Source organism: Talpa occidentalis, unplaced genomic scaffold (assembly GCF_014898055.3).
Source record: "Talpa occidentalis isolate TD23 unplaced genomic scaffold, MPIMG_talOcc4v2.1 talOcc4.12, whole genome shotgun sequence".
NCBI classification, from domain to species: Eukaryota; Metazoa; Chordata; class Mammalia; order Eulipotyphla; family Talpidae; genus Talpa; species Talpa occidentalis.
Window position 1 is genome coordinate 94,012,861 of NW_023601212.1, and position 19,647 is coordinate 94,032,507.

At 49.2% G+C, this 19,647-nt stretch overlaps 1 protein-coding gene across 1 annotated transcript in view; it reads right to left on the reverse strand.

Moving 5' to 3' along the window:
• Window positions 1-332: 332 nt before the first annotated feature.
• The window catches only part of LOC119241892 (BOS complex subunit NOMO1), a 46,775-nt gene continuing 27,460 nt past the window's right edge, over window positions 333-19,647 (reverse strand). Inside the window, exons 17-31 of the mRNA XM_037507548.2 lie at window positions 18,813-18,876; window positions 17,725-17,820; window positions 15,131-15,349; window positions 14,954-15,036; window positions 13,954-14,113; window positions 13,707-13,833; window positions 11,590-11,703; window positions 10,590-10,717; window positions 9,199-9,340; window positions 5,886-5,969; window positions 4,652-4,762; window positions 3,483-3,584; window positions 1,894-2,013; window positions 1,329-1,421; window positions 333-979 (exon numbers count right to left, since the gene is read on the reverse strand). Of these exons, the coding sequence (XP_037363445.1) occupies window positions 848-979; window positions 1,329-1,421; window positions 1,894-2,013; window positions 3,483-3,584; window positions 4,652-4,762; window positions 5,886-5,969; window positions 9,199-9,340; window positions 10,590-10,717; window positions 11,590-11,703; window positions 13,707-13,833; window positions 13,954-14,113; window positions 14,954-15,036; window positions 15,131-15,349; window positions 17,725-17,820; window positions 18,813-18,876 (1,775 nt within the window). The 3' untranslated portion in view covers window positions 333-847. The remainder of the gene's footprint in view (window positions 980-1,328; window positions 1,422-1,893; window positions 2,014-3,482; window positions 3,585-4,651; window positions 4,763-5,885; window positions 5,970-9,198; window positions 9,341-10,589; window positions 10,718-11,589; window positions 11,704-13,706; window positions 13,834-13,953; window positions 14,114-14,953; window positions 15,037-15,130; window positions 15,350-17,724; window positions 17,821-18,812; window positions 18,877-19,647) is intronic.

A 19,647-nucleotide genomic window follows, 5' to 3' on the forward strand; every position in this document is an offset into this window, starting at 1 on the left:
TGTGTTTTTTTTTCAAAATGAATTTGTTGCCGACATTTAAGACTTGCAAGATTTCACAAAAATTTTGCCTTTCTGACTTCTCTAGAAAAATGAATGTACAGTCCTGCAGGGCACTAGTGAGCTAGGTCTGAGACACAATGGCACCTTTGAACAGAGTGGGTGCTCTTCACTTTGCCACAGTCCCCACCCGCCCCTATTTTCCTGCTGTGGAGGCCAAAAGACAGCTGCTGGGACTCCTCTTGCCTTTGCTAAGGATCTTCTTGCTCCAGCCCTTCATTCAGGGTCTACCTACCCCTGCAGGTATCTCAGTCTGTGCCCAACATTATGTCATCCAAGAAACACATCTGAGATGAGCTACAACACAAATGAAAGGGCAATTTTATTGACATTTACTTCCTAACATTCTCTCCAAGTAGTAGATATGGGTTGTGCAATTGCCAACAGGGATTTTGGGTACAAAGGGAACTTAAAGGAGAAGGTAAACCCAACAGGGACTTCCTTAGGGAACCAAAACCCATGTTCACAAATTCTCTTTGCAAATGGATGCTGAAAATTAAGAATTACATTCTCAGGCCACCAGCACAGCTTAAATACTTCTTTGACAAAAATAATAATAAATTATCTTCAACTCAGAAAATAAATTGTGCTCAGCAGAGTGACAGGAGGGTCCGACATCGCATTGCACCTAGGGGCCAGGCCGGGGTGGAGGGCACAGGCAGCTACGCCCACCGAGGCGCGTGGGCAGACAGCACCCGCAACGTGAGTCCAAGGCTGCCCTGATGCCTGGGCCGGGAGGCCCCCGGCCGTGGCCTGTCCCGCGTGAGGTCCCAACGCGCTCTCCACCTCCTCACGTCCGCCTCGTCTTCTGTTTCTTGGCTTGTCTCTTTGCATCTTCAGGGCCGCTGTTGTCGGAGGTTGCCTGACCGAGGGCTCGGACGCCCTGCAGTCGACTTGTCAACTGCAACAGCAGGGGGATGAGCTGCAGAGACAGAGAGAATGAGGGGGTGCTGGGTGCACTTGGCCTGACAGCTGATTGAGCTGCACACACTCGCGGACCTCCTGCCTGGGGGGGTTGCCACAGGGGATCACCTCAGTTCACAAAGGCCCGTCTTTGTTCCAGAGGGAGAGGAGACAGATGTGGCCTGGTACTCCAGGTTTAGGGGCAGGGAGAGGTTTCAAGGCCAGAGGTTTAAGCCTGGGGACTGGACTTAAGGTCTCTAGGTCCCACCCTAGCACTGACGTCTCTGGTTATTGTGTCACTGTGCTGCTGTGAGGACTCACTCTCCCCAGCTCAGGCCGCCCTCTTGTGGGGTCTCTGCAGGCCCTACCTTGTCGTGGTTGTAGCCGGCCAGCAGGACGAGCAGCGTCAGGGGCAGAGCGATGTAGGAACCTTGTGCGATGTCCTGCTCAGGCAGCTTCCTCTGCAAACCCAGCAACACCGTCACTCCTCAGCCAGCTCCACCCAGCACGACACACGACCCCGGCCTCCCGTCAGCTACCCACAGACACGGGAACCCCACGCGATCAGAGTGAGGAGTGAAGGTACGCAGATACATTTGCAGAGCATAGGCAGGCTGGGGGGGGAGGTCATGTGCCTCCTGCTGGAGGGACCACACCTCACCGTCCATGGCATCATGGGGACCTGCCTCCCCCAAGGCCACCCAGAGCCACTTGCCCTAGACAAGTCTGCCTGTCCTCACTACTAGCGCCCTCCTCAACAGGAAATGAAGGCTTCAGTGCTTAGAAAAGCCAAAGAGCATCCAGGGGAACCCAGAATGCGCAATCCACAATGTGAAGAGGGCCCAGGGCCAGGAGCCTTTAAATAGCTCTCCCCAGCCCCATACTTCCCTACGCACACCCTCACCAGTTCTCTCAAGCGACCCTCTTTCTTACCGTGGGGTTGAAAATCAAGGTGATGTGTTTGTGGTAGCCTGCAGCCGTGAAAGACACTTGGGGCAGAACGTAGTCGTACTGGGACCTGGGCAGCGTGGAGTCCAGGAGCACAACGTAGTTCTGAGCACGCGCAGAAGGAATTTTTATAGAGTTTTGGGCAAAGCAAATGAAAATGAAGGTGTTAACACATGGCTATGATGTAAAGGACTTTAGGTTTTTCAAGAAACCCCCAGGTTCACACACCCAAGTTAAGATCACTAACTTCAGAATGGGCCTCAGCAGACCAGCCCATCAGTGACAGCGCTGTGTCCCCTACAGCTGAGGCGTGCCTGCTGACAAGGTGCCCAGGGTCCGTGGCACCTTTTATGAGTATATTCAACCATGGCAGTTATGGTCCTTTGAGAAGGTGACTTTATGCAGCACAGAAAGTTACTGCGAGCCAACTCTGATGAGGGAGGATATGATCACACACAGACCACCTTCAACCCCAAATGAAGCTGGCTTTGCAGGGACAAGACTCAAGTGGCTCTGCAGCTGGCCAGCTCTAGAACACTGCATCTCTGGAGTGGTCCCCATGACAGTCACAGCCCTGTGTGCTGAGCCCTAACCGTGTTCACCCCACTGAGCAAATGCCTGTTTGCTCTGGTCTCAACCACTAGCCGGGTTATTGTCCCAATTCACAAAGGAGGAGAGTGAGGCCTACAGAGCTAAGTGGCTGGCTCAGGTCACTTGGCTAACAAGGTGCCCCGCAGGCTCTGCTCCCAGGTGGAGTCTGGCCCCAAAGCCCAAGCTGTTTCCATAGAGCTGTGCTGCCTGAAGTGGCTACTTCAAAGGGCATCTGGAGAAATGGGGAGGAACCCCAAATTCCATAAATATTTGTTACTTTATAGTCATCGCACATGGAGAAAAGCCTGGCTGAGCATCCCTGAGGCAGGTGTAAGCAGCCAGGGGCGGAAAGGTCACACAGCGTACCCTGGTGACCGCAGGCTAAGTCCACCAGAAAGAACCAAATCCATGCCAAATTTATTCCCACCACTTCGCCTACAGCAGTGTCCAGGTGGACAATACTGTCCTGGAAGTGGTAAGTGACGTCCAACTTGGAGGCCTTGGTTAAACAGACTATGGTATTTCCTATACACCGGACTCTGTGCACCACTTTAAGACCATGTCATAAAAGATTTATGATGGTTCATGATAGAATCTTCATTGAAAAACAGATTATAAAACAAATAGTCCCAGATGTGAGTTTATTAAGGTGAATAAACACATGTGTACATATATGTTTGAATCATACGCACACAGCCTGGAAGATCTGGGGTGCCGACTGACATGTTAACACTGGCTCCTTCTGAGTGATGAGTCTCCTACCCAAAACCTCCTGCCATGAATATTAATTTGTAGACAGAAAAACAAGGAATTAAGAAAACTTGTCCCTACAGAGCCCAACCTCCCTGGATTGAGCACAACCTCACCCATTGCTGCAGAGTGGCATCTAGGGAGAAAAACTAGCTGAGCCACAACTGTGTTTCCTTTAAACTAAACACTGGGCCCATTTAAACAAGGACAGCTGCCCGGAGGGCGGGAGCTACCTGGCCGTCCCTGAGCAGCGGCGGAAAGTGGAAGAAGAGAGACTGGCCCAGAGAAACGGTCTGGATTGGATTGTCGAGATTTTCGCTTTTGTACAGCTTCACCTGGAGAGCAGAAAGCAAGCAGGCGCTCTGTTTGTTGAAATTGAAACCTGATACACATTTCATGTCAGACACCATTGGCATAGCTTATCTCTTAGGGGGAAGAATCTTTGGAAACACAGAGATTTGGAAGGGAAACCACCCCACCCCCAACAGCCAAACATGATGGCTTCAATCATCTTGGGCACCAGTTACGTGATGAGCACAGAAATGCAAACCTTTAAAATACTCTGCTGACTGCTAATGTTCAAAATAATAATACTGTAATGATGATACCAAAAAGAATAGCTCCTAACACGTCTGTAATACGCCAGGCATGAACTTCATATAACTGGTCACCAATCCCACTGGCCAGGCATCATGACCATCGCTATGGAGACTCAGAGAGCCCAAGTACCCTGATTTATTCCTGGGGAGCTTGGGACTCACCCACATGGCTGAGGGTCTCACCCAGCATTCTCCCTTTCCGCAAGTCCACCCTTAGCTCCCATGCCATGTCTTTCCGTGTTAATGGGGCATTGGCTGCCATGTTTCCAAAAATAAATACTAACAACACAGTTAACTGGAACTGGTTTCTCTCCAGCCACCAGCAGTCATTCTCCCAGATGCACACGGATGGAAGTTTCTTAATCTCAGCCTCAACCTCAACCCTCATAGGCAGGACATCAAGCATGTCCACCTCAGTCCTGTGCATTAACGCAGCTCAGATGGGCCCAGGGAGCCTGCCCCTAATCCTCTCAAGCTGAAAAGAACAAAACATTGCAACCTTAAAAGTTAGCTGGTCTTGGGCCTTCCTGGTGGTGCAAGGGGTTAGGCACCACACTATGAAGCAATACACAGCCTCTGCAGCATGAGTTCCATCCCCAGCCAGCCAGAGAGAAACCCACATAGCGCAGCAGACCTCTCCTCTCGCCCACTGCTCCCCTCAGCAGTGTATTTCAGTCAGTCTGCCTGTTCTGCTCCCCACTCTGTCTCTGGTGAGTCTCACCCCCCCACATCTCTGGCCTATACCCCAGCTCTTGTATGCATAAATAAATAAATCTTTTTTTAAAAAAATTAGCTGGTCTTACCCATAATGTAGGAAGATACTCAGAGGACGTGATCACGTTTCCACTTAAGTCAAACTGATTAATCTGCCGGAAAACTATGATGTTAACATCATCGATGTCGTTGTTCCCGACCTAGAGAGACAGGCAGGCTGGGGCTGAGAGAGCTGGATCGGGAGTATCTACCTGGCGGCCTGACGTCCTAGCAGCTATTTCAGAGCAACCTCACTTCTGAGAATGAGGGAGCAAAGTTTGTCACTGGAGTCCAGTCCCAGGTCACGAGCCGACAGGAAGGAGATGGGCCACACCTGGCTCACGGACACATTTTGTTTGACAAGTGTTCCATTTTTTCCTAAGTTTTAATTGCTTGTCAACATTTACAAAAGAAATTTCATGTACATTAAAAAAAAAATCTAACAGATTTCCCGCCTACTCTTGAAAAAAGACATGTTCTTCGTGGCGTAGTCAGTGAAGCTGGCCCCCAAGCCTCTCCTGACCATGTCCTCCCCCCATCACCTGCTCATACCTGCGCGGCTGTCATCCCCCATCTGCCTGCGATACTGGCTAAGTCCATGGCAGGATGGACTTAGCATCCATGTAAGATGCAGCCCTCACAGCTATATAAAATGTCAGCCACCGCAGAGACATTAAGAAAATCGGGGTGGCTCCCATTGGCCCACCACCCTCCTCCCTGAGACGTCATCATCTCCCAGCCTAGTGCCACCTGGCAAAGCCACCAAGCACCAGTCCCTCCACCCTCACCCTCTCATCTAGCAAACGGCAAAACAGTTCACTTCGAATGATTCCCAGCCACTCCCCGGGACCTGAAGGGCTGCCTTGTTAGGGATCAATCAGCTAAGCCATGATCTCGAGTATTACCAGACTCTGCCCACCATAGGGAAAACAGGGTCATGTGACTATAAGAACCTGGCGTGGCCCTACCTCCAGGGAAGACCACATCTCTTTTGGACCGTCCCCTGGTGTAAAATGCTACTTAGGCCTTAAGATCCTTAACCCATGTGGATAACAGTCAGAACTCAAAGAGGGAGCAGGGAAACAACAGTTCAAGTTTCTTTACTGGCTGTTCATTAAAAACCCCACCTAAGGTGCTACTTGTGAGGATGCTACTCTAAGGGAACCCTTAATTAGGATTTCACGTTTCCCCCACGGCAGACGAAAGGCAGCCAGAAAGGAAGCGCTGAAGGGCGCCTGGTCTGGGACGCAATCACGTCATCCCCGTCGAGAATCCTGTGCTTACCGTGATCACCCGGTGGTGGGGGAGGGCCCGCTCGATGTGGTCGTTGCCTTCCGCCTTGAGCTGAACGTGGTAGACACACCCCGGCTGCAAACAAACCCACAGGTCACTTCTCCAGCAAGGAGCTCGTCACATGAAGCCCGTTGGGCCTGTGTTGGCCACAGGCCCTCACCACTCTGTCCCCTGCAGGCCCCATGCACCCTCTTGCCAGTGCCTTGAAAATGTACCCAGATGAAGAAGCATTCATCTCAGTTCTGCAATCCCTTTAATCCCCACTCAGGCAACTGAAGTTGGTCTCCTATTCCCAAGCTGCAAGCACAGTACATATGCTTATTCTGATAAAATCCTATTTGCCTTGGTGTAGACCGCTCCCCTCTATCTGTCTAAATGATATCCAGAATGATGTCCGCAAGTGTTTAAAGCACTGGGTCAAGTTCAAAGGTGACTACATGCATCTAAGAGGGAATGACCCAAAGCTGTAATCATTTATTTTAAACTGGGCCACACGCGCAGGCCCAGTTCTGTGAGCGAAGCAGCGGGGGACACGTTATTCACTCTCCATTAACCAAGGCCACCGCCGGGGTAGCTTCAGGTTGTGTTTTTTCCCTTTCAAAATTTTTTCCTTTTAGATATATTGCTTGAACTATTTTATAATGAGCACGCGGCACCTTTACAAAGATACTAAAGTTATTATTAAAAAGAAATGAGAACAATCACATTTATGACCACCAACAGACATATTAATTTACTTTATAGCTCAGTCAGGACCGGTAGCACTGGGTTCCTTCAAAATAGCTGCATGCACCTGAGAGAGGCAGCATGGGAGCAGCTATTTTTGAAGAAAAGGAGACAGCACTGCTGCAGCAGGGGGAGGGGCACTGCCTACCACTGGTTCCTGGGCCAGGCAGGAGCCCCGGGGCAGTTGCTCCCATCCCAACTGGCCCGACCCCTCGCTCACAGTGACATCTCAGGGATTTGCCTGTATTCTTGGGTAAGAGTCCCAGTGGTGTGATTCACACCCAAGATCCTGTGCAGCACACTGCCCAGAAAAGGCCAAAGAACCAACGAATCCAACTGGGTGGAAATCCCTAGGAAATCTTCAACAGGGGCTCTCCAGTCTGCTGTCCTCTGGCAAACTCAGATCCAAACCCCTTGCCGACGCTAAGGACATTCCTCTGGAACCCGGCCCGGCACGTGGAAGGCACAGGCTGCCACCAGGGGGCAACTCTAAAACACACTGAGAGCACTGATGAATTATCACCTACAAGGAAGAGAAGGGTGTCCCAAGAATCAGGTAAAACAGAAATCTATAGCAGTGGGGAAGGAAGCTACGTTCAGCTTAATTACATGAAAAGTATTAAGTTGGTGAGTTTAGATGAATGTGTCGAGGCCAGCAAGGCACTGGAGGGAACCAAGAAGGTGATACGGAACTGGTAACCTCGGGAGAGGTGCCCAGAAGGCAGCAGTCAGGCCAGGGTGAGAGGAGGGACCTGCACAGGTCCCGCCCAGCCCCTCTGGGTTGCGGGCTCACAATGAGGGGGGAGCAGAGGACTAAGCTCCAGTTCCAGTGATGAACGCCTGGGGAAAGGTTTTGCTTCTGCCTATCACCTGTCACTGAGTCAGTGTGCCTGAGCCTCTCTGTGCCTTGTGTGTATTAACTCCTTCAACACTCAAGCCAAGGAAGCTGACGTTATCACAGCCCTCCTTTTACAGCTGAGGATGAAACCGAGACAGAAAGGATGAAAAGCTTGCCTGAACTCACATTTCGAGGAAATGGCAGAGGCGGGATTCCAGACACAGTAGGGCAGGAGGGTGTCTGTGCAGCCAGCAAAGGACAAGACTGCACAGCTGGGCTTGCAATAAATGAGCAAGATAGAGAACCTGGTTCTAACAAGCTGTGAGCCCTCCCTGGGCCCTGTCCGTTCTCCCTGGAACCACTGCCTCAGGGAAGGAAAGCAAGCCTGGAAGCCAGCAAAGAGCAGTCTCCTGGGGTCCCTGGGACATGTCTCCACGCCACAAAATGGGGACAGCCAGAGGGAACACTGCAGCAAGGCTTGTTGGGACAAGCGAACTCAGGAGGCAAGTGGCAAGCAAACCACTGCCTTGATGAATCTGATGAGAACCTTCCACAGAGTGTGAGTGGCAGGCAGAACAAGGTGCAGGGCACCCACCCAGTCAGTGTGCCTCCAGCCTGCCTGCAGGACTATCAGATCCTGCCTATAGCAGTCCACAGCATGGCAAGGAAAAAGCCCCACGTCCATCCTCCTCGGGCATGAATGCTTCACGCTCCCAAGCAACCTTCTGACCTGACTTCCAGTGACCTCCAGTACCTGGACACAGGACAGAGTCTTTCTTGTCATCCCAGGGTATATCTAAATAAACTGGCAAACTGGTTGGTATCTCCATTCACTTGATTTGAGCAAGCATTAGTCTGTTGCTGAGATACGTGCATGTAACTAGCTCTGGGGTCAACTACAAGTGTAGTTTGTCTATTTAAAAGACTGGGAACAAACCCCAGATAGAGGTGACCCCATCCAGTGGGTGCCACCCACACTCTAGGTGACTTCACCAGCATCCATTTAGTGACTGGTAAGTGAGCAAATGAATGAAGCATGAATGTACAAATGAAAATTCAAGAAAAATGCACCATAAATCCTAAACCAAACGTTGCAATTTAGCAGCCAAAAGGGCAAAGAGGTTGGAGGGTTTTGTTTTCCTCCCCTAAACCAAATGTTGTAATTTAGCAGCCGAAAGAACAAAAAGATTGTAGGGTTTTTTTTTTTTTTTTAATTATCTGCCAATATTCATGTGGGATCTGAATTCCTTATTACTCTTCTGAAAATCCTAATGATCTGGTGACCCTGAGTCTGTCTTCTCACGTGGCTCTAATGAGCTGAGCTGCATGGCTGCTGGCTCCTTTACAAGGGTTATGCCTATTCCAGTAAACCACAATCCTCACCACTCCCTAGTGACACCCAGCCTCCTTCAGCCATTTGTACTTGTCTTCTGGCTCTGTACTTGTCAAAGACATTTGGTTTGAGAGTCCTGACCTTAGGCATAAATTATCAACTCCAGGCAAAAGTTGCACCAAACCCATGGTTATCCAACTTTATTTTGCCACAAAACCCCAATCAAACATGTCAGCTAGATAAAGGCAAGGTGTGTCACTAAGATAGGGATTGAGAGATTTCCAGAACCCTGTTACCCCCATCCCTACCCTTCTTGCTCAGTCCCTTCCCAACAATCTGGGAGTCCCTCAGACACTCTTGAACACAGTATGAAAAGACCCACTAATAAAACATGTTCAAAGTCTCACCAGCAATCCACGTAACCTGAACTTGCCCTCTTCATCCGTCACCGTGTCTTCTCCATAAATACTACAGTCGTTCTGTCCCATGGCTTCCACAGCCACACCCTGCTCCGGTTCTCCGTTCAAAGAAGAGACTGTGCCATAGCAGCTGGAGTGACAGAGGCAGCAGGACATGAGATTCTGTGGCTTTTGGAAGCTCGCTAGACGGCAGGTAAGGTGTCCTGCCTCTACCAGCAGTCAAGGTACAAGACGGCTCCAAAGGCATTGGCCCCAGTGACCCTGCAGATTCAGCTCCGGCTCCTCCACTCCTGAACCCACTTCTGCCAGAGGGCGGGATCAGCCAGCGGCTGTCACGATTTCTCTTCTCCTACATTTTAGGGGACACTCCAAAAAACTGTATTTTAAAAAGGCTAAGCTTGACTTTACCTCATTAAAAAAAATTTTGTTAGGCTTTATTTTAAATAATGAAGCATTCAATAAAAGGAAAAAAAATCACTTCCTCTTTCATCGCACATATTCAGCTGGAAATGGCCCATCATGCTGAACCCACTCCTGACTGAATCTTCATCTCAAGTACTTCCGTGTCTCTATATACACGGGCTGATGTGTAAGCACATTATGGATACACATACACATACAGCCATGGAGGGGGAGGGCCTGTGTATACTAGTATTTACATGAACCACCTCTGGGAGTGTTCAGGAACACTGACAACCTGGTTGGTTGGGAGATAAGGATATTGGAGAAATTCTACACTCCACATTCTTCAACATTTTGAAGTTTTACTCCAGTGAATGCATTTCCTTTTTTTAGAAATTTAATTCAAGTTTTAAACTCTTTTAAAAAAAAAAATTGGGCCTCCCCCGTGGCGCAGCGGTTGAGTGCTGGGTTGAGAAGCTGCCCGCAGCCTCTACAGCGCCGGTTCGATCCCCGGCTGCTCCCTGGCCGCTCCCCAGCCACGGGAGGAAGGTCCTGCATGGCGCGCAGACCTCTCCTGCCACCCACTGCTCCCCTCAGCAGTATACTTCGGTCCTTCTGCCTGCTCTGCTCCCCGCTTTGGCTCTGGTGAATTCTCTCGCTATCCCACGCTTCTGACTGTACCCAGTGCTTGCATAAATAAATAAATAAAAACAAATCTTAAAATAAAATAAATAAAAATTTAAAAAAAATTAAGCAACTAAGTAGTAGGCTCTCTCAGACCAATTTCAAAATAGGACACTTGTGACTAAATCACCAGTCTGAGGAGACAAAAAGGGCACCAGTCTGAAAACTCTTTGGACCTGGTATCTCAGTTCCTTTCTCCCGACTTGAAGGCTGGGGTAAGTTTCTAGAAGCAGAGGCAGGAGAGGCACCCCAGGGCCCAGGCCTGTGGAGAGGGGAGCATCAGGGCTGCTTACCTGTACGCCGTCCGGTAGCCGGTGATGGTGATCTTCAGGTTCTGGCCCTCCTGTACCTCGATCATTTGGGAGGACGGCTCAAAGCGGAATTCCTTCATCATGGGCTTGAAGTAATACTGTCCAGGGCTCTGCCAAGAGACAGCCGAACACAGACTAAGCCTTCCCTGCCACGTGCAGGTGGAACTCAAAAAGGAGGCAGCTAAAGTCAGAAGGATGCCAGGAGCTCCAGGGTTCCTGGACAGACGGAAGAGTCACCCTACTCTACCACAAACAGAGCGGAGGACAGCAATTCCAGCTCCAAAAGGCAGCTGTTACCATCATGGGCTTTCCGCAATGGGGAGGCAAAACTCACATTTGAATTTTATAAATGAAGAAACTGAGGCTCGGCAAGGTCAATGACACAAGTAAACAGCAGAGGGCAGGTCTGAACCTGGGTGCCAGTCACTGCACCACGTGGGCTCTGATAGGCACACCTCCCTGCTGCAGGCGACACCCCTGAAAAGGTCCCTTTATTAGGGACCTTTAAAGGATTAACCCCTTTAAAGGATTAATCCCTTTAAAGGATTAACCAGGGGGCTACTGGGTTGCACTTCTGGAGTGCCCACCAGTCAGGGCCTCAGACTAACACCTGGAATGAGACTCAGCGCTCTCCTCCCACCAGGTGCAGCAGCTGACCACTCTCGGCATCACAAGCAACCTGATCCTGTGGTGAGCACAGGGACACCGGAGGCAGGAGCCATGGCAGCCATGGTAATTCATTACACTGCCTTAGTGACAAGCAGGTGGCCAGAAAATGGGAGTGTGCGGAAGGGGACATGAATCAGCAGCACCAAGTTGTGGTAAGAGCGATCCTCTAATTAGATTTGGTCCCCGAAGAAATGTAAAAACACTCCATGCTAGCATTCTCTTCTTGCATTGCCAAGCGTCACGTAAGTCCCGCACGCCGTGTCCCTGCTCTCTTGGGAGAGGCAAGCAGGCAGTGAGTGAACGGACACCTTACCAGGTTTGAGAACGTCAGAATGCCATTGTCCTGGGTCAGGAGGTTGGAACGAAACACACCGCCGCTGAGGGACAAGAGGACCCCAGGGAGGGGCTGGTCATCTTCAGCTTTTATCTGGGGGTGAGAAAGGTAACGTACTAACCATGCAGACCCCACCTCACAAGTCAGGAGGTAAACCCATGAGCTTTTATTCTTATACTGGGGGACAGAAATCTCCCTCTCTGTCCCCAGAGGTAACTAATGTTAACAGTTTGGGGTGCAGCCTTGCAGCACTAGGTTTGATGACAGGCGGGCAAGACGAGGGTGAGCAGCAGGGAGGTGGAGGTGAAAAAGAATGGCAGGCGACACGGGCGGCTCTGTACCCGACTTTCTCCCTCCACCGCCACTCACGGCTTTCCTTTATGATCAGTCAACTCAGACCTGCCTCCTGGTTTCTAAAAGCTGCATGCCACTGTAAAGTCGGGGTCAGGAAGCTGGTGGGGCGCCGGCCGCCTCCTTTTGTGATGGAAAAGGACAATCTAAATGTCCCTGGACACGTCTATCTTTGTGTACTTATATTTTTCTCCTTTCCTGGAGAGTCAAACCCTAGGAGGACAACTACTGGCTATGGGCACTTTAAATTCAGAAAGACACCACCGAATTATACTCTAAAGTAGCTAAAACCATTTACAGTTCCATCAATGATCCACGCATGGGAAAATACACACGCTCCCAAAAATGGCCGTTATCAATTTAGAAAAACCTAAATAAGGGACCAGGAAAAAGACTAATTAATACAAAGTAAAAATCAAAATCAACAAGCAACTATAAACTAGAGACACACTAAGGCAGGGGTGGGGAAGAGGAAGGACGGGGGGGATGTTGGGCCTCCTTGGTGGCGCAAGGGGCTAGACATCGCACTATGAAGCAATCCGCAGCCTCTGCAGCACGAGTTTGATCCAGCCAAGCAGGGAGCAACCCACATGGCGCAGCAGACCTCTCCTGTCTCGCCCACTGCTCCCCTCAGCAGTGTATTTCATTCAGTCTGCCCGTTCTGTTCCCCACTCTGTCTCTGGTGAATCCTCTCACCCCCCGCACCTCTGGGCTGTACCCCAGTTCTTGTATGCATAAATAAATAAATCCTAAAAAAAACGGGGGGGGGGGTGCAATTGTATGGGGAATATAACCAAGATGAAAATGCATACATTGTGCAAAAATGAAAAATGATGTAAGAATTATATAAAATATTAAAAAATAAATGAATAAATAAAAATATACAAGTATTTATTTCTTTAAAAAAAAATGGCCGTCGCCTTAACTATGGCAAATCTAACCCAAAACCAGTGTTTTGAGGGTAACTTCCTTTGCATCTCCTCGGTCACGGCCGCAGCAGAGTGCTCTATTCATTAGTCACTCACGTTACCTCTGCAGACTCCCTTTTGTAGCCGTGTTCATGTTTTCTCTATTAGATTGTCTTTTCCTTACAGAGTTTAGGAGTTCCCTGTGCTCTGGGGATACTGTTTACGGCATTAATATCTCTCTTCCCAGTTCAAACATCTTTTCATTTGACTTAAAAATGTATTCTGCACAATACAGTTTTAAATTTTTATATGCTGTCATCTGCCACGTTGTTTAGGTTTCTGTGTTGAGAATATTCATACTCAAGATGCCCCATTACACAGTGTGCTCCTTCCCAAGAAGGACTGAGGAAGACATCTAACCCCTCCGTAGGAACAGTCCATGTTTTTCGATACAAAACAGAGTCAGGATGAAGCTTAAAGCACTCCCCAAAAGGTACATAAACAAGCAGAAGTCAAAAGCCTCCCAATTTTGCTGGCAGAAGAACCAGACAAAAAAGAGTATCTCCTGTATAGTTCCATTTGCATATGAAATTCTAGAAAATGCAACTTCATCTACTGTGACAGAAAGCGAGTCAGACAGGCAGGGAGGGTAGGAGGGGCTGGACACTAAGAGGTATGAGAACACTTTGGGGGGACACACCTGCTCACTATTGTGTTTGTGGTAGCGTCTTCATGGGTGTGTTCATGTGAGACCATCAGAACTTACACGTTATGGGCAGATTATTGCGTGCCAGGTAAAACTCAGTGATTTTGCTTTATATAAACATGCAGTGTTACCTCAAAGCTTACACCAGCCAGGGCATAAGCCTTAAAGTCTCCTATGGTGCCTTCCAGGGCAGTCAGGACGTAACCCTCCTTCTGGGAGGACACGGTGTATTCCAGGTCACTGTGCAGTGGGCCCACACTGAGAAGAAAAAGGCAACACACTATAGACGGCTTCGCTTCCATCCTGGAGGAGGCATCAACACACAGATGTGGGCTCCCCAACTGGCTCCAAACCAATGTCTCCTCAGCAAGGGCTTACCTATAGGCACCTTTATCATCAGTAAAGACTGTGATCAGGGGCAAACTCGCCCCCTTTTCACTGATGACAATCTCGACTCCTTCCAACTCTGGATGGATCTGGCCTTCTAGAAATAGGCCTGCTTTCCCATGGATCTCAATCAGTTTCCCTGGGCAGCTTTCTAAAAAAGGAAGAAGGGGACAGGAGTTAGCTGCAGAGGAGAGGGATCTCCGGGGTGGGCCTCCCCATTAGAGACGGGGCTAAGACTGAGAACGTGAAGCTAGCTCCACATGAGGCTGATATGCCAGACGGTGCGATGTCTGGAGGGGCGCAAGCCTCTCTGCAGCCCCAAAAGGCTGGACTCAGGTGCCCTGCAGGTAAACCCGACAAAGACAGGTTCCACTACTCCGCTCCCTCCGTTCTGAAAGGACCACAGATGTGGATATGTGCTTATAGCAAGTGAGAACTATATGCTACTGAACCCCAGAGCACCCCACATGGGAAACCCCAAACTGGCTGCTGCTGCAAACCAGGCTCCTCCACACATTCCCCATCCAAACACAAAGCACTTCAATGCCCAGGATTCAAGGAATCCACATGGCTAGAAAAACTGATCAATAGCAAGAGGCAAATGTCGCACTAGCAATCGCTGCTAATACCCATCCCAAAGAGGTCTCCCCCTCAGCCCTCCCCAAAATACAACATGAACAGATCAGACCGAGGACAACGACGGCTCACCAGTCAGCGATCGTGCTTTTCACATAGCTTCTGGTGTCAACTTATAACTATCAAGGAAAGGGAAGTCCTTTTCCAAAAAGACAGCCCAAGTTACAGTGCGAGTAACATGTGTTGACTTAGCCCTCCCTCTCACTCACTCACTCATTCACGCATCAAGAGTAACAGCAACGTGCAGGGTGGGGGCTAACAGAGACGGTGTCCCTCCAGCAACTGAGGAATTCTTAAACGCAGGTATAGGAACAGCTGCCCAAACGTGACTCCAGCTCAACCGAGCTGGGTTTACCTCCACTGACGGTGGCCTCCATGGAAGGGGGGTAGAAGAGCAGCTCTTTAGACGAGGGGGTCACAGTGATTTTCTCTCCAGACCTAAAATAAAACATTGCAGTTAGGCTGGTTCTGATCCTTCATTAGGGGGGAAGTCAGAACAGAGGGGACTGCAGAGAAAAGCCCACAAGCATACCGAGCCCAGTAGGAGAAGTCATAGGAGAAGGGGCCTTGCAGCTCGTCCACCATCTCCTGCACGGGGGGCTTGGTCCCTCCATCTCCACCCTCTTCTTTGCCGTTCTTCTCCCTCTCCTGCCTGCGGCTCTCGATCTCAGCCAGCTGTTGCTCCCTCCGCAGCTCCTGCACAGACTTCAGCGGGCCTAGGACCAAGGCAGGCTCGCTGTCGATGGAAGACCTGGGGAGAGGAAGTGGCAGCAGAGGGCATGGTCATCTATCCCTGTCACCCGCGGAATCGGACATGGTGATGCGACACAAGCCACCAATGGCACAGTCTGCTCACGGTGTGAATAAAATAATAGCTTTTCAAAAGTAAAAAGGGAACTCCTTTGTGAGGGTAGCAGAGTCTGCTGGCTCTGGCCTGGGATGGAATCCCACTGCCTTGCTGGTGATTTGGAAACTTATTAGATTTCTCGTAGACATAGAGGTCTCTCCAGGCCGCCACCTCCTGCTTTCACTCAGCCTTTCCCGGGAACACGCTCTGCTAGATCACAGGCATGGGGGACACACCCGTAACAGGACAGACCATGGCCTAGCCCTGCGGGATCCACATTCCAGTAGGAAGAGACGATGAAAAGAAAAATGAGGTGAGATGACAAGCACGATGCAGCAAAGCACAGCAGCGTGGAATGACGGAAGCCTGCACGGCCAAGGCCTTTCTGGTAAGGTAGTAAAGGAACCTGAGGAAGGGGGAGAGTGAGCTGTGGGGCAACCCGGGTAACAAGTGTCTCAGGCAAGGGGACATAAAGGTGAAGACCTTGGAGCCTTGAAGAGGAGCTCCCCAGCATGCTCAACGGACATCAAGGAAACCAATGCAGCCTGGGCAGAGAGGCCCGGGCAGGACAATGAGAGGGACTCCAGCGGTCAGACGGGGGCTCCACCAACAGTGGATTCACCCTGAGGAGGAATGATATTCTCTCTACTTTAGAGGACCACTCTGGACTCTGCATGGAGAATACAATCACAAGGCAAAGGCCAAAACAGGGAGGTCAGATGGGAAGCTAGAGCAATGACCCAGGCAAGAGAGCATGTGGGCTGGGCCCAAGTACGGAGGTGAGGTGTCAGGAGGCACCAGAGGATGGATATATTTTACTTAGAAGACCAAGTATTTATTGATGAATTAGCTGGGTGTGGGATGCAAGAAAAAGCTTCGAGGAACAATTAGAAAGACAGCACTGCCATTCTGCTTCCATAGAGCCCGCACCCAGGGAGGGCCCCAGAGTAGTTTTTTGGGGGGTGGGAAGCAGGTGTCAGGTTTTGGGTCTGGAAAGGACTCGATCCCATTAGGCATCCAGGCAGCTATGTCCAGCTAGAAAATGCATTTCATCCAAACCCTTCCGAGCATACACAAATGAACAGAATAAACACTGAAAACAGGTAAGACAGAACCACTGCTGTTAATAACATGATTCCTCGTCATCCCAGTAATTCATACGTTCCAAACAGGCAAACAGTAAAAGCCAATGCACTCAGCACCCAGCACCAACCCTTCCTAGAAACCTGTCAGCTCTGTCTCCTCCACATCTCAACCCGCCCTCCACACTCCTCTCCTAGGCTCTGCCATCAGACCGCAGCCCCCACCGTCTCTCACTGGACTCTTGCCTCAACTGACTTCCTCTCTGAGGCCTCTTCTGTTTTTCCATTTGGCAGCCAGGGGGACCCTTTGAATAAAAAAAGTCATTCCTCTATCTAAAATATGTCAATGGTGGGACAAGGGGAAGCCCCTTAACAGGCCACCTCGCATACGTGGCCCCACCCCCAGGGGCTCAGATTCAAAGCACTGATCAAGGCCTTAAGTTTACAGTTCTGTGTGCACCTGCCCGTGAGGCTCTCAGTTCCTCGGGGGCAAGGCTGGGGCTACGCTTAGCACTTAGACACAGAAGGTTCTCAGACACTATTTTTCTGGATGGAGGGTGAATGAAAGGTGGGGACAGAGAGAAAGACACAACTAGAAAGACAACTTCACTGAGGTAAGGCGGGAGAAAGCCAGCCAGACTACCCATTCTATTTCACAAAGACGGTCATAGTGTTAAAACTCTCATTTCTCAAGAAAATTAGGATGTCAGATGCACCTCACCGCTCTGCAAAAATTTCTTTGAGGCAATATTCACATGAACATGACCCCCAGTGAGGGACGGCTTCTCATATACTTTCTCTCTCGTGACCCTTCTTATATCGGGAGCCATCTCTATTTCCAAGGCTTCGAAAAAAGGTCTCAAGAAAAATAGGCAATTTTTTTGAATTTGCTAAAACACTTGAAATACAATGAACAAAGCAGACATTTTTTTTTTTTCTCCCTTAGCCAAGTCAGGAAGTGTGAAGAGTTCCGACAGAAATTGAGCACTGAGTCTGGCTGTCAGAGGCTCTTCCTCATCTGCAGTTAGTTCCTGACTCATGAAAGGAAAGGACCAAGCTGTCATGAATTTATGGCGATGTCACACAAGTATGTGAGAGGGAGACCATTGTATATACACATAGAGATAAGAAATCAAAAATAATTTTCAGGGAGTCTATTAGAGAAGGCCCCCAGCCCAATCCGGAAGCTTGTCTTACTTGACAGTCACAGTGACATCCATCATTTTGTCAGTGGTGATAGTTCCAAGGACATGGTGGCGGATGGCTGTCAACGTCAAGATACTGGGTGAAGACCTATAAATCAAGGAAGCAGAAAGGAGACACTAGCAGTATTAGTCGTTCTCAAGGGATCAGAAACAACACCCTGTGTACATCCTTCCCAACCCGCAAACATACTACATGAAATTGCTCTATGTCTGGGAGGAAGTAACTCTTGAAGTACAGGCAGGCCCTGCTTTTTGAAAGTTTGAATTAGGCCACTTTGCTTTGATGAAACACCTACAGTAGTCCCTGTTTTCATGAACCAGAAGAAATTCAAAGGGAATTTTACTCTTACAATGAAAAGCAAAAAGAGCACATTTAGCTTTGGCTGGTTTTACAGGAGCTGTTGAGAGGCAGTGGCACCCCTCCCTGCCCCAACTCCCTCCCTAGAAACTCCTTGATGCAGGCTATGTGCTTATCACAACATTCCTGTTTTTACTCTCTGTTAGTGCTGATTTAGGTTTTATGTTATTTGGTTTGATCTGGCAAGTTGATCTTTAGGTCTGGGAAAGCTTACAATTTTCCCATATAAACGAAAGGTAATTGCTGCTTTGCTTCTGGCCATTTCAGTTTCCTAAGAATCCTCTGCTTTTGGGTAGTGGGAGAAACCTGCACTACAAGTATTCTAAAGAGTAAACTAATTCTCCACTCCAAAATACATCCAATTCCCAGTGAAACCCACAATCAGTTGTAAAAATATAAAAATGGTAGTGTTGAGCTTGAAAAATTCCCATTAGTGAGAGCTGGAAGATTTAACCAAGATTATACTTAAACTACTTCAAAACCCAGCCTTCTATCCTGGGTTTACAGAATTCTTAGGAAAGAAATCTTATTTCTATTTCCTCTGTAATTTACCCTAGTGTCTTAAAATGCTTATCTAGAAAGTCTTTTTAATGCCTAACTTTCCTCTTGCAGGAAAATACAAAGCATTCTCCCTGTTCTCAAAAATGAGCGGGGGAAAGCTGCACGTTTGCTTCTCTGCTCGAAGGGCACAAACCCCACGGGGCCGGGAGTGCCCAGCTTACGTGTCATAGGTGTAGAAGGCTTGCTCAAACCGGTGGCAGGAGCGAGGGGTCACCTTGTACACACCTGCAGTCAGGAAATCAAAAGCAGTTTTCAGAGAAGGGCGTCCACTCCCCAGGGCAGCTCCAACCTTTGAGATCCAAAGGCAGAGCCTCTCACGAGACTCAATACAGGGTGCAGATACGACAAGGGAATCAGAGAGTTCTTTCCTGCTGCCTCTTACCCATGATCCCCTCCATTTAGTGCCCACACACAAGCTCAGGGTCTCACTCTCTAGGACTTGACAGCTCCCAGGACTCTGATCTGTACAGACTTAGCTAACAGACACACACAGGAAAAGGAACAGGAAGCTCATTTTCATAGCAAGACAGGCCATGAGTTTTCTGCTTCACAGATTCAAAGACCCAAAAGATAACCACAGGAAAGACTTCCTGTAAATATCCCTAAAAAGGGGCAGGAGAAGGCCCAGAAAATGAAAAAAAATTCAGGAAACACTTTAGACCATGAGCCTAGAGAGGGTACTGCTCAGATTAGGTGGTCGTCACTTTCAGGGAGGAGTGAGGTCTAACAGTGTGCTCCCCCAAGTGATCACCGACCTTTTGGCCAGACTTCCCAAAAAAACATGAAGCTACTTCCGCTGTTTCCATCATATGACGTAAATGCCAGCACAGTGACTATGAGAAAAAATGATCCTGTTCTCCATTTATTTTGTCTGTTCTTTCATTGAACAAACACTGACAGAGTACCAGCCCCTGCTACATGCCAGGAATTGGGCTAGGTACTGGGGTACACTGTAGGGAACAAAACAGAAATGAACCCTGCCTTCGTGGGGCTCAC